This window comes from Rhamphochromis longiceps, linkage group LG12 (genome assembly GCF_057381845.1).
Source record: "Rhamphochromis longiceps isolate RC_006_pf linkage group LG12, R_longiceps_female_GT1.1, whole genome shotgun sequence".
NCBI classification, from domain to species: Eukaryota; Metazoa; Chordata; class Actinopteri; order Cichliformes; family Cichlidae; genus Rhamphochromis; species Rhamphochromis longiceps.
In genome coordinates, this window is record NC_140568.1 from 4,155,243 (window position 1) to 4,168,372 (window position 13,130).

Below are 13,130 nucleotides of genomic sequence, written 5' to 3' on the forward strand. Positions count from 1 at the left end.
GCAGAGGTCTAAAAATGCACAAGCTTCTGTTTTACAGGTATCAAGGTGAAGTTATATTCCAAAAGCGCTCACTTTACGATATTATATATCGTCTACATGGTTTATTTAGAAGAAAAAAGGATAAAGAAAAGCTCTTCTTTTGATTTTACAAATTTTGGAGTCAAATGTCGAGCAACTGGTTTTGTTTTGTTTTTTCAGTTTTTGTGTCCCAGAATCCAAACGTAACCAGATCACTGTAATCCCTCTAACAGCTCTTGGGAGATATTTTTGTAAGGTAAGGAAGCCAATTTAAGACGAGTAGTGTGTCGGTAAATCCGGCTGCATTTTTCTGGCAGCCCTGTCATTGTTGTCGTTCTAACAATAACCTGTCCTGAAGATATTACATAAGACCTTTGTGCCCAACGTCCTCACCTTTTTAAATGCAGTCAAATCTTCGACACTGATGTGACCAGTCACGTGTCAGCAGTGTTAACTCTGCATCTCTAATCTGAAAACAAACGACAGGTTTAAATGATCCTGTTACAGACGCGCACTTGCTTAACTGGAAGGGAGCTCAGGTTGATCAGATCTGGACCAGAGCCATGTCAGGTTGATGACTGGTTCAAGTTGTATAACAAGCAGCTGAGTGTAGAAATATATGCATCCGTCTTATTTAATCATAGGCTGCAGTAACTCTTTTGATACTCAACTAGCCATTCACTTTTCTCCCAATTAAAATTTCATTTTACAAAACTATCTTTTTGTGCATTAGTGAAAATAATTAATGACATAACTCTGGACTTTGGAAACAATAGAAATTATTTTTAGGCGATGCAATTAAACCAAAAGTAAGAGGTTGTTAAAATTGTTTTAACACCCAACCAATGTGGGTCACACTAAAAGTGAAAATGAATTTCCACATGAACTGTAATCTTAATTAAATGGGAAGTTTAGACAATAAGTATGAACTTTTCCACAGGTTCAGAAATATAGCAGGACTGAGCAGAGTGACAGACATGTGAATCTCAAATAAAGAGCATATGACTCAAACTTTGGAGTCATATTTATGCATTTAAATAAGTAAATCTAAATTAAAGATCAGCCACAAAATAAGTAAATTTTTACCTTTAAATCTATAAAATTATAATAAAGTGTTCCAGGCTGTCTTATTTAAAACTGACATCAAGGGCCTGGTGGCATGTCACCGTGCCAACATCTAAAAGGCTCTTTCAGGCTTTCAAAGAAAAGATTGTGAATGCCTGGCAAAAGGATTTAAGAGGATAAGTCATTCCACTGTAACAACAACTACAGATCACCTCAGCCATGTTGCCAGTTAGTTCTCAGGCAGACGTGTGACCACCTGTTAAATTATTTTAAAGAAATGTGGTTCACACGCACACAGAGTTATACTTCTTATGTCTTTATTGAAAAGCTTAAAGTGAAGGCTGGAGAAAGTGGACATAATACCTCAAAAGCTCCTTGGATTGAACAGGATTTGTATAAATTGGGTATTGACAACCTGTGCTCTTGGAGTGAGGTTGGAGGGAACAGTGCTTTCATCATCAACTTACACAGAGCAGCATTACGGAGGTGCACGAAAGTGGAGGAAAAAAATAAATCAATGCACTCCGTGTTTCATCAGCATTTCTGAAGAAGAAATGAGAGGTTTACTAAACTAACCAGCACCCCTTCATAAATGGTTCCCAGACAACTGTGCAAATTTTAAGTCGATGTTGTAAATGGAAACCAGTGATCCAAAAAGTTGTTGGCAGTAAAACAAAAAAAAAGGTAACTGTAAATAATGATATATTTCTACATTTAATATGAAAAAGTGTTAATGCAGAAGCAATCGGGAATTCAGTTGACTGAAGGAGAACAAAGACCACAGTGCATATATGGCATTAAGAGTTCAAAAGCTTTACTCAATAATCCATGACTAACATTAAATCACAATATCTGGAAAACCAAAGGGCTGCTGTATTATCAAAGGTAACGGTGAACATGTCCACAAAATAGGAGTGTTTTTGAGTGGCAGTGACCCCATTTTGCCATAGCTACTCCAGAAAGAGTGGAAGAGGTTGGAAATTGCACATGGACGTGGACATCCTGGAACAGCACTCCAACGCTTTACTTCAGAATGCTGTCTTCATTTGCTGTGAGGACGAGAGCAAAATATGAGATTTGACAATGCAGTCGTGATTGAGACGTCCACATGTGAGCTGTACAGTATGTCTGCGTGAACAAGGTACCTTCTGCTAGCTGCTTGGCGATGCGCTCCTGCTCTTCACGGACCTTCTTCTCCTCCTCCTCAATCCTCCTCTCTTCCGCTGCAATAGGCTTCAGGTGATCTGAGCAAATCAGAACATTTATTAAGCTGAGGTGGAAGAAAAAGACACGCAGTTTCCTGATTTATGAGATACAACTATTGTCTTACACAGCACGTAGTATATAAGAAGCTCTGCCCAATGAATGGAAGTGTTTGACCTCATTACACTACACAGCTGCAGTAAAGGACAGTTCTAGTAACAACTTACCATATCTCCTTTTGCCATATATGATCCCAGCAATCAAAGCTGAGTACCTGGCTGTCTGCAATAGAAAATGTGTACATGTTAGTGTCAAAAACTCCACAATGAGCCGGCTCAGCCGCAAAAGAAAAAACACGATACAATTGTAAATGATAAATGATTTATGTCTGACAGTGAGAGCCATCCATCAGCCTCTGATGACCATTTGGTACCTAAAAAGCGAGCTACTTCAAAAACCCTCCAACAAAACACAGGAGGAAAAATGTTCCCAGTAAAAGTGGAAACAACAAAAGGTGTTTCACCACTTGAGGCAAAAAACACACCACCGAGTAAAACCTTGCCATAAAGAGGGAGATACTAGCAGCTGGTGTTGTGTGACCCAAATGTAAAATGACTCCACTGAGCATCGCTGGGGAACTCGCTGACTGCACCTCCATATGACAGGAAGGGCAAACGTGGATGGAAGTGACTGATGTGATCACATGGTGGAAAAACAAGGCTGTAAGCAGCTGGTTAAAAAGCTTGATCCAAGACAGAAAATATTTTTCAGTTTTATTATATGACAGCATGGTGCAGCTCCTGAAGGGTTAAGTTTACACTTTAGTTCAACAATAACCAAAGTGTTAAGCAGTTATACTTAACAGTTATAATGCACCTTGTTTTAATAGATTCACATTTCAATTATGGCAAATTTATTGAAATATTCTGATATTGTGTATTATACCGTCACACAGCTTTTTGTTTTGTAGATTTATAGTGTATATATTATTTATGAATGCAATATTCATTATTGTCTTACACAGTGTCAGTCTGTAGTATATATATACACATTTTTGCATTCTCATAGAATAATGCCCTTAGTAGGCGCCTGCAGCATTTTTAGTTTAACTTTGTTGTTTGCTCAATGTTTATTAAAGACTGTACTATTTGTATTCTTTATCCTGCTGCTGTAACACAAACTTCCCTTGTGGGATTAAAGTATTTATCATTTTGAAGCTGTATTTTCTAACACCAGCCGCTACACCTGATGAGCTTTCATTAGTACAAAACCCACATTTGACTGAGGATTTAAAGGGCATTAACGACAGGGCACAAAGAGTAACTGTTCCAGTAAAAAAATATCTAGTCTACAGTAACCTTATCCACCTGTCATTCACAGTATGACCAGTAGGGGGCAACAGCTTCGCTCCAAAACAAGAGTTTTCTGACAGCTGACAACTGAAGTAGAAGGCGAACAGCAGCTAAACTTGTTTGATGCAGAGACAAATACAAAAACAACACATTTTTAGAATTAGTCATTTCCGGTGACTCCACTTTACCAGCCAGTTAGCGCTGCGGCGTTTAAATGAAGGCAGCTTGTATTAACTATCAGTCAAATCAAGCGTGATGTTCCGTAACAGTCACTGTTCTCCCGCACACATGTACGGTCAGTGCAAGCTGAGCTGTACGGCACAATCAAACAACAGTACAACTCAGGCTGCAGCTGCTCATTCATAGTTTTAGTGACACAGCTGACAGCTAGCATGCCCCTGCTAAACGTTAGCAGGTTAGCGTGTTCTCGGTAGCTAACTAGCAGCCTAAAAGACGGCGGTTTGTGCCGTCTGACTATAAAACACTAGTTTTATAACAAAATGTGTGTCAATGCAAACCTTAATCAGAGGTGACACTGCAACCGGAGGAACCATAGTTTCACGGCAGGCTTACGATTAACAGCAGAGGTCACTTTAGCACCAACAGGAGGAAGAGCAGAGGTGTCTTCTTCTTTAGGTCTTTCTGCCGCTGGTGAACTGCTGCCACCTTCTGGAACAAGTGGTCCTCTTCAGCCTTGAGGCCTGGAGTTCCCCACGCCTGATCTAGGCTGCAGCTCAGGCTGTCCAAGAGCTCAGTGATCCCCTTGTCCAGATCTGGATGGAGATCCCCCAGGACACCATCCGTCATCGCATTAGGAACATGCCCCGACATTTTCATGTATTCACTATTTTTGAGCTACTGCAATGAAAATTCAGCAAAATGGACTAGCCCGTCTACTTGTTCCAAACACATCAACCTGTCCATAACTGTACAGATATGAGCATGATGTCTTTTTCTCATTTAGACCGAATGTGTTTAAGTTTTTTGAAGAGTGTAGTTGATAAAAACTATAAAAAGAGTTTGGGTTTGTTTTTTTGTTGTTGTTGTTGTTGTTGTTGTTGTTCGCTTTGTTTTTCCCCTTTTCTTGATGCCAAAACTGTAAAAAGGAAGCAATGTCAGTCTATGGGACAATTTGTGATTGTTATTTGTGCTTCACAATAAAAATATTTGAAGAGAAAAACTATAAAAAGCAATCAACTCTGTACTGAATACAATAAAACAAAAATAAAGTTGATGCGAAATGTCTTTAGCATTGCAAATGCTGTTTTGTGCTGTGATATGTACTAAACTACTCAACTTCCTCAACCATGCCTCCATGTAACAGTGCTGCGCCACCCTGTGGACTGTTTTTCTAATTAAATGCAAACATCTGATCTTCTTTTATCTGTCTATATTCAGTCATAGAGTTTGTCTACATCTGAAAATAATGTAGAAACTGTTCTTCAGACTTGAAGCACAGACATAACACTGGGTTCATTCCCTTACTGATGCTGCCATCCAGCAATAATAATAATAATGATAATAATGATAATAATAATAATAATAATAATAATAATAATAATAATAATACTTCATAATCCACGTTTTCCACAGAAATAAGGTCTATGAGCTAAATGGAAAATCAAAACCCAAGCCCATTATTAAATATGTCAATAATACTTAGCGTTAGCTTGATTTATTCATTTTAAACCAGTTTTATTTTCGGTTTGGGATCATGGTCCTGTTTGAACACCCAACTCTGTCTAAGTTTCAACCTTCTAGCTGTTTTGAGGTGAAGAATTTGAAGGTATTCTTCCTTCTTAGTTATTCCATCAACTTTGTGCAATGTAACAACCACTGGCAGCAAAACAGCACCATAACATGATGCTACCACCACCATGCTTGACAGCTGGTACAGTATTAGTTTTGACAGCCACACCTTTACTCCTCCAAACATACCTCTTATCATTGTTGCCGAATCACTTGATATTTGTTCATTCTTATCATAAAACATTTGTTAGAAGGCTCGACTTGCCTCGATGTTGATTTTAAAGCAGGGGCTTCTTTCTCGGTCAGCACCCTCTCTGTCCATGGTAATATAAAACTGACTTCACTGTGGACAGTAATGCTGGTGTTCCAGCAGTTTGAGTCTGGCTGGTTCTTGAGTTGTTCCTGAAAATCCTAACCAATTTCCCCTCATCTGATATTGATAGTTCAGGTGTTTTTTCAAGAATTTAGCAAAGTGATGTCACATTTGAACAGCATGTACCTACATATAGAAAGAGGCCTTCCCAACCTGTGTAAATCTACAATTTCCGTTCTTAGATTAGACACCGAGTTCCTTAAAATCTCCCATTGTTCTGAGTGTTGGTAATTCCAAGGAAAAGCTACAAGTTGTGGTCAGTCATGATCACTAAGAAGTTAAAATGCTTTGTCAGGTTAAAAGACAGTGTGGAGCCTTCAGCACCAATTATTAAAGATTTAAGAGAACATGTGTATATATTTGAGTCTGCATGTATATTTTGACCCTGTGTGTATTAGGAAAAATCCAGAAGTCATTAAAGATGTTTGCTGTCCAATCATTAGAACCTGGAAAAAGAACAGTTCAAATAAATTGTTAAGGGCCCAAAATTACCATGATGTTCATGTTGAGTACATGTGAACTTCTGACTACAGCTGTATATGTAACTGCTGGGTCTCCGAGGTAATCCGACCAGCTCTTTTAATGTATTCCTAGATCCAGGTTAAAGACAACAGGAGACTGGGATTTTGAGGTTGTGGCTCCCAAGTTGTGAAACTCGCTTCCAGTAATTGGACCTTCTTTTTTTTTTTAACAAAAAAAACCCCCTTTAAGACCCACATGTGTGAGATTTGCTTTAATTGGTTTTATCCATTTGTAGTTTTAACTGTTGTATCCTATTTTGTACTGCAAAGCCCTGTGATGTTTGTTCTTGAAAAGTGCAGTTTAAATGAACTTGTTTACAATCAGTCACTGAGGAGACCCTCTCTGTGAGGAAAACAGCATTTATTGAAAACAGTGTTTGAGACAGCATATGTCTCAAAGCCAATAAATCATACCGCGTACATTGGCGGAATGATTTACTTGCTTTGCATGCAGATTTGCAAAATGACCGAATACTGCAAACACATGAAAAGCAGCGCTGCACTACAAAGTTCACCAAGTAAACAGATCACCTGTGTGAACACTGATTTAAAGCACTTCAGATGCAAAGGAAAGGAAACTTTGTTCAGCTGCCTCTTAAAAGCGTCTCTTCCTAAATTTCACTGAGCTACACTGTAGATGTGTATAAGGACCTATGCCCTGCCTATGCCCGAGAGAAAAGGATTAAAGGATTTTCATTCATTCTATAGGTATCCAGGTGAACTCTGACCTCTTTAGCCAAACATTTAGATGTTGATGAGATTACAGATTTTCACTCTGGGAAATTAAGAGTACTGCTTTTAAAACATTTCACTTAAAAATTATGCATTTTAATTTGACTTTAAGTTAAAAAAAAAAACAACCTCTTCACAGCATGGATAAAACAATCATATGTAAACATATTTTTACACTCTAGATGCTTTTACGGAGAGAATTATTCCCATTTTTGCACCAAGGGTAAATACTGTAGATGTGCACAATTTAATAAATGTTGGCCACAAACGTTTCTCTTTGTCTCTCTTTTGATATAGTGCATAGTTGACAAAATATCTTGTAGATTTGAAGAATGTTTACATTTGTGGTATTCTTGAAACAAATATTTCTAAATTATGCTTTTAATGCTTGAATATTCCTTAATAAAAATATAATTTCCTGTAAGAAAATTTAAAGGGACCAGTTTTCCCCTTCTTCTCGGCACACTGTGTGCCAGATTTTCACTCTGAACTCAGTTTAATAGCTAACTAGTCTGGAGGGTGTAGACAGCCATATGCTTCCCTCACAAAAGCTGCCAACTAGCTGGAGCGCCCCACTCCAGTAAGCTGAGTGGTTTCTTTCTTTTCTTTTCTTTTGTCCCTGTTCTAGTTTCACAGTGAAGCATATTAGTTTGTTCTATAAAGAAGAAACAATCAGTGTGCATGACATTGGTGGTTTCCAAAGCAGTGTTCCAGGGTTTTCACCGTCCTCTTGCCAAATTTCACCTTCCCTCGGTTCTTCAGGGAGGCGGTGTACTGGTTGGACTTGAGTTTGGAGTAGTAGTCTGAGAACTTGTTGAAGAGGATAGATATGGGCAGGCCATTGAGGATGATTCCAAAAGCAATGCAGATGAAGGCAAAAATACGGCCTAGCATGGTCTCTGGATAGACGTCTCCGTAGCCCACAGTGGAGATGCTGACCTGCAGCGAAGACAGGAAAACGGTCAGTGCTGATGGAAAAAACATCCCAGAAATAAACAGTAGGCACGTTTAGCCAGGGCCCAGCTAAACTGACCTAAAGCTTTCTCTGCTTTTGGCTGCCTATTGTAATCTAAACCATCATGTTGTATTAAATACGCCTTCAAACGAATGACTGAGGCCACCAGGAAAGTGTTTACTGAGGTTATAGATGAAGTGAGCAGCATGCTCATATTCACACTCACTTCTAAACAGGAGATGCCCCCTGTTGGCCATAAGATAGAATGTACATTACAGCCAACTTTTCTATACAGCTTATGGACAGTGTTAAGAGAACTTTCTTTTGTAACTCTCTTAACCGTCCTAACAACAAGCCTGGCCTCCTCTTTAGAGTACAGCGTCCATGAACAAGAGTTTGTAAATGCTTCTGTATATCTCAGTGCTGCAAATTGTAGGTATGCTAAAAATAATTATGTTAAAAAAATGCAAACGTTCATCTATTTCCCACCACTTCTCAAATTCCAGGTTGCTTCCAGGCTAGAGCCTATCCCATCTGCCATGGGGCAAAGGAGGGGGTACACCCTGGACAGGTCCCCAGCCCATCGCAGCGTTAACACACCATGCCACTACTTATTACATCTGATTATTAGATATTAATAATAATCACTGCTACACGACTACTTACGGTGAGATGACACATGACAATTTGTTTGTACATCAGGACATGCACTGGCTAGCAAACCACCTTTGTAGTAGTTATAAATCTTGCCCTAGAGTGGTTCAGTTTTGCTGAATTTCACTGCTTTCCCCTCCTGCTGACAGACTCACAGTCAGGCTGTATTGTGTAAATACATTCAGACATTTAGTTAGAAAGCACCCACGCTGCCCCTTGATCCATGAGCACTTTTGTCAGACACCAGTTCAGTTTTCATAAGGTATCCTGCCACCAGACTGCAGGTAAACTGTCTTAGAAGTAGGTGGTTCGATGACTCACTGTATGTGAATTTACATTAATGCAATGGGAGTCGGTAGCCTTGAGCAGCATTCAGAGTTCTATAAACATGACTATCATTCAGAGGATTATTGTTTCTTTCCTTTGGATTAGATGTAAGATTCTACCACCTGGTTTAGGGGAGGGAGGGAAAGGATCTGTTAATGGGTTTATTCATGGTGGCAGGCAGACTCTGTGAATCAAGATGTTAACCTCTTAAACTCCAGCACAGACACTACTGGAGTTATGACTGTTCCACCCTCTAAAACTTGACAAGGTGCCCCACAAAATATTCAATACACAATTCCTAGGAAGCGCAGGGAGACATGTCCTTAATCAGAGCTGACCTCATTTGTTTTGTAAGGTGGTATTGCCCAGTGTAATCTAATAATGTTGCACTGAGACACGAGTTACTCAAGGACAGGACGCATTAATACTTACTTTATGATAAAGTTTATATTTGCTACCCTTTCTGTTATTACTTCATACTGTAGTCATTCTTCATTATACCCCTCAATACAAACATGCACTTACAGCTGCCCACCACCATGCATGAGGAATGCTGGTGAAGTTTGTGTGTGGCATGTCGTGCTCCACGGTATAAACCATAGCAGAAAAGCTGAAAATGCCCATGGCGATGAAGAGGAAGAGGCAGCCCACTTGCTGGTAGCACTGTCGCAGGGTGAAGCCAAACGCCCGCAGACCCGTGGAGTGACGCGCCAGCTTCAAGATCCGAAAGATCCGCATCAGTCTCATGATCCTCAACACTTGCCCCAGCTTTCCCACCTGCCCCACCGCCTGCATGTCAGCCTCATGCTTCACGTAATTATCCTGGCTGTCAAAGATCTCCAGAATGCACTGCAGATACTGAGGCAGGATTGCGATTAGGTCCACGGTGTTGAGCACGCTCCTGCTGAAGGAACAGAGGTCGGGTGTGGATATGAGACGCAGCAGGTATTCCATGGTGAAGAAGGTGATGCACATGGACTCCACGCACTCCCAGTATGTCTTGCCGCTGAGGTGACCTGAAGCAGTTCTGTACTGCATCTCCTGTACCGTGTTGAGGGTCATGGCCACCAGGGAGATCAGGACAAACAAACTGGAGGCCACAGCCATCAGCTTGGCCTGCACAGATGAAAAAGGCTTCTCCATCAAATTCCAGATGGCTCGCCGCATCTGGCCCATGAACATGTCGTGGAACAGCTCCTCGTTCTCCTCTATCTCTATCTCTGCCTCCAGCTCCCTCTGGATTTTCAGCTGGTCGTTGAGCTCGTCCTGCCTCTCCTCGAAGGCGATGCGGCAGCAGCGGTGGGTGGTCTTGATCCTCACGCCCCAGTAGTTGATCTCCTCCAGAAAGTTGCGGGGACACAGCTCGTCCTTGATCCAGAGCACTCCCGTCCTGTAGAAGTTGAAGATGCTGTGAAAGACATCTGGGTCCCTGTCAAAGAAGTACTCGTTGCTGGTCACTATGTAGTCATCACACAGGTCCAGCTTCATGTTGTGGTCTGTGTACGTGGCCAGTCTCCCTATCCTGGTCTTGGGGTACTTCGCTGCCATCTTGTAGGCTATCTTGTAGGGCTTCCCTCCTACATTAATATTGATCACATAGTTCTTCTTGGAGGGGGAAATGTGCTTGGTGAAGCCGTATGGAGTACTGTCATCCTCTTCGTCCTCATACTCTGCATAAATGTCGTAGATGTCCCTGCTGAGCTCCTGCAGAGAGTTCCACGTTTTCACGCAGCTTTCCTTTGCTAGTGGGTAAACGATCTCAGAAGGTCTTCGATTAAGATCAGAATCTGTGACTTTGTAGTTGGGGAAGAGACTCTGTCTCCTGTTCGGTATGCTGTCCACCTTCCTGGTGCTCCCCATCTTCCTGTGCTCCACCCTCAAAAACTACACAACACACAGAGCAGCCAGACTGACCAGCATTACTGGAGTCTAATACCCCCTTTACCTAAGAGTGGAGGACACAAGCAGGATGCCTCATGGCCCTGTTAATGTTGCTGACTGAGAGGATCCGCATGCTTACAGGACATATAAATACCATTATCCTCTACTGAGCTGCCTGGTGACATGATGTTGGCTGTGTAGAATATCTGAACAGATGACCAATAAGAATACATCTCGTTTTATATAAAATGTGTTTTGAAATCCCTTACTCAAGAAGTTATACCTGAAGGCTATGTGTGGGAAATACTACTGTATACCTTTGTTACTTGCATGCTGTCTGAATAAAACTACACTACTTTAATACAGGAAAAACTGTAGATTTCTAGTAGAAGTGTTGTTAAAAGTTCACTTCAAATTATTTGTGAGATGTTTTTGTATTGGTTTCCTATAGCAAAGGGAAACAAAGGAAGGCTAGTGCATACATAAAAGAGGATAAAGGTTTTAAGCATTAGCCTACTTCCTGACTGGGAGGGGGTGGGGGGTGGGGGCGTTCCTCAGAAGTGAAGTGAATCAAGGTTGCATGCCCTTAACATTAAAACATGTGGTTTTAATGTTAAAGCAGCAGACAAGCATCAGCAGCAACGCTGTGACACATTCACATAAGCAAATAGCAGGCTGAAAATTTCTACTCAGAAGAAACAAGTGTCTCCAACATGACTTTGATTGCCATTGAATCCTCTTATTGGATATCAGATTATTGTCCTGCTGACCAATGACGGCATTCTGCAAGACTATTGGCTTATTACAAGAGCCATAAAGTATGTCAACCCTTTATTTACCTTCCTGCTGCCAGCCACCACATGAGGGTTAAATCAATTAAGGACTGAAGTCATTAAATAAGTGACACTTAAATACCACTTTCAGACTTAAGATAGCCTTATTAGTATAATGTGTCATTAGAACAAGGGGTAAACTGGGATGACGATGCAAACTGTAGGGTCACATCAAGTGGAAGAGAAAGGAAAAGAACATTTTCCATATCGTTAGCTTCATAGCATAATTGCCTAAGTCATTTGACTAAGTCAATGACTTAGGCACTTATGCTATGAAGCTAACGATATGATACATTTTCAGAACAATGTTTTTTGTTGTTTGTTAAGCCACTTCACATCTGTGAATCATTTAAGAATCAGAATCAGAATCAGAATTGGTTTTATTGCCAAATGTTGAGCAGGTTTACAACATTAGGAAATTGCTGCGGTGCTTCAGTGCAAACATACTGTCATAAATTACGCTTAAATAGACATGAAAATAAAAATAAGAATAAGAATTAAAAGTGCTAAGTAGATAGGTATATACACGAGGGGCGATCGTGGCTCAAGAGTTGGGAGTTCGCCTTGTAATCGGAAGGTTGCCGGTTCGAGCCCCGGCTCGGACAGTCTCGGTCGTTGTGTCCTTGGGCAAGACACTTCACCCGTTGCCTACTGGTGGTGGTCAGAGGGCCCGGTGGCGCCAGTGTCCGGCAGCCTCGCCTCTGTCAATGCGCCCCAGGGTGGCTGTGGCTACAATGTAGCTGCCATCACCAGTGTGTGAATGTGTGTGTGAATGGGTGGATGACTGGATATGTAAAGCGCTTTGGGGTCCTTAGGGACTAGTAAAGCGCTATATAAATACAGGCCATTTACCATTTACACGAGTGCAGGTGGTGATCAGTGCCAAACATGGAATGATGCAGTGAACACAGCGTAGGGTCATGTGTTAGTAGCGGGAACAGTCATACGGTTATTGTTCATGTGTCCAACAGCAGAGGGGAAGAAACTGTTCTTATGGCGAGAGGTTCTGGTGCGAATGGACCGGAGCCTCCTGCCTGAGGGGAGCAGGTCAAACAGACTGTGTCCAGGGTGAGAAGGGTCAGCTGAGATCCGAGCTGCACGCCCCAGTGTCCTGGAGGTGTACAGGTCCTGCAGAGATGGGAGTCTGCAGCCAATCACCTTCTCAGCAGAGCGCACAACACGCTGCAGTCTCTGTTTGTCCCTGATAGTGGCTCCAGCGTACCACACGGTGATAGAGGAGGTGAGGATGGACTCGATGATTGCAGTGTAGAACTGCATCATCGTCCGTGTTGGCAGGTTGAATTTCTTCAGCTGCCTCAGGAAGTACATCCTCTGCTGGGCTTTCTTAATGACGGAGGTGATGGTGGGCTCCCACTTCAGGTCCTGGGTGATGGTGGTACCCAGGAAGCGGAATGAGTCCACAGAGGTGATGGGGGTGTCAGTCAGGATGATGGGGGGAGTGGGGCT

At 41.5% G+C, this 13,130-nt stretch overlaps 1 protein-coding gene across 1 annotated transcript; it reads right to left on the reverse strand.

The window, feature by feature from the left end:
- Positions 1–7,685: 7,685 nt before the first annotated feature.
- LOC146656606 (potassium voltage-gated channel subfamily V member 2-like) lies at positions 7,686–10,809 on the reverse strand. The gene is made up of 2 exons (XM_085426824.1): positions 9,475–10,809; positions 7,686–7,952 (listed from the first exon to the last, which is right to left on the reverse strand). Exons 1-2 carry the CDS (start codon positions 10,807–10,809, stop codon positions 7,686–7,688), a joined length of 1,602 nt encoding a protein of 533 aa, XP_085282950.1.
- Positions 10,810–13,130: the final 2,321 nt, after the last annotated feature.

What these genes read in the sequence shown, in the direction of transcription:
- LOC146656606 (XM_085426824.1), bottom strand. Translation starts at nt 10,809, where the DNA reads ATGGGGAGCACCAGGAAGGTGGACAGCATACCGAACAGGAGACAGAGT. An exon ending in ATGCATGGTGGTGGGCAGCT is followed by an intron (nt 7,953 to 9,474) that starts GTAAGTGCATGT and finishes TCTTCGCTGCAG; the next exon opens with GTCAGCATCTCCACTGTGGG.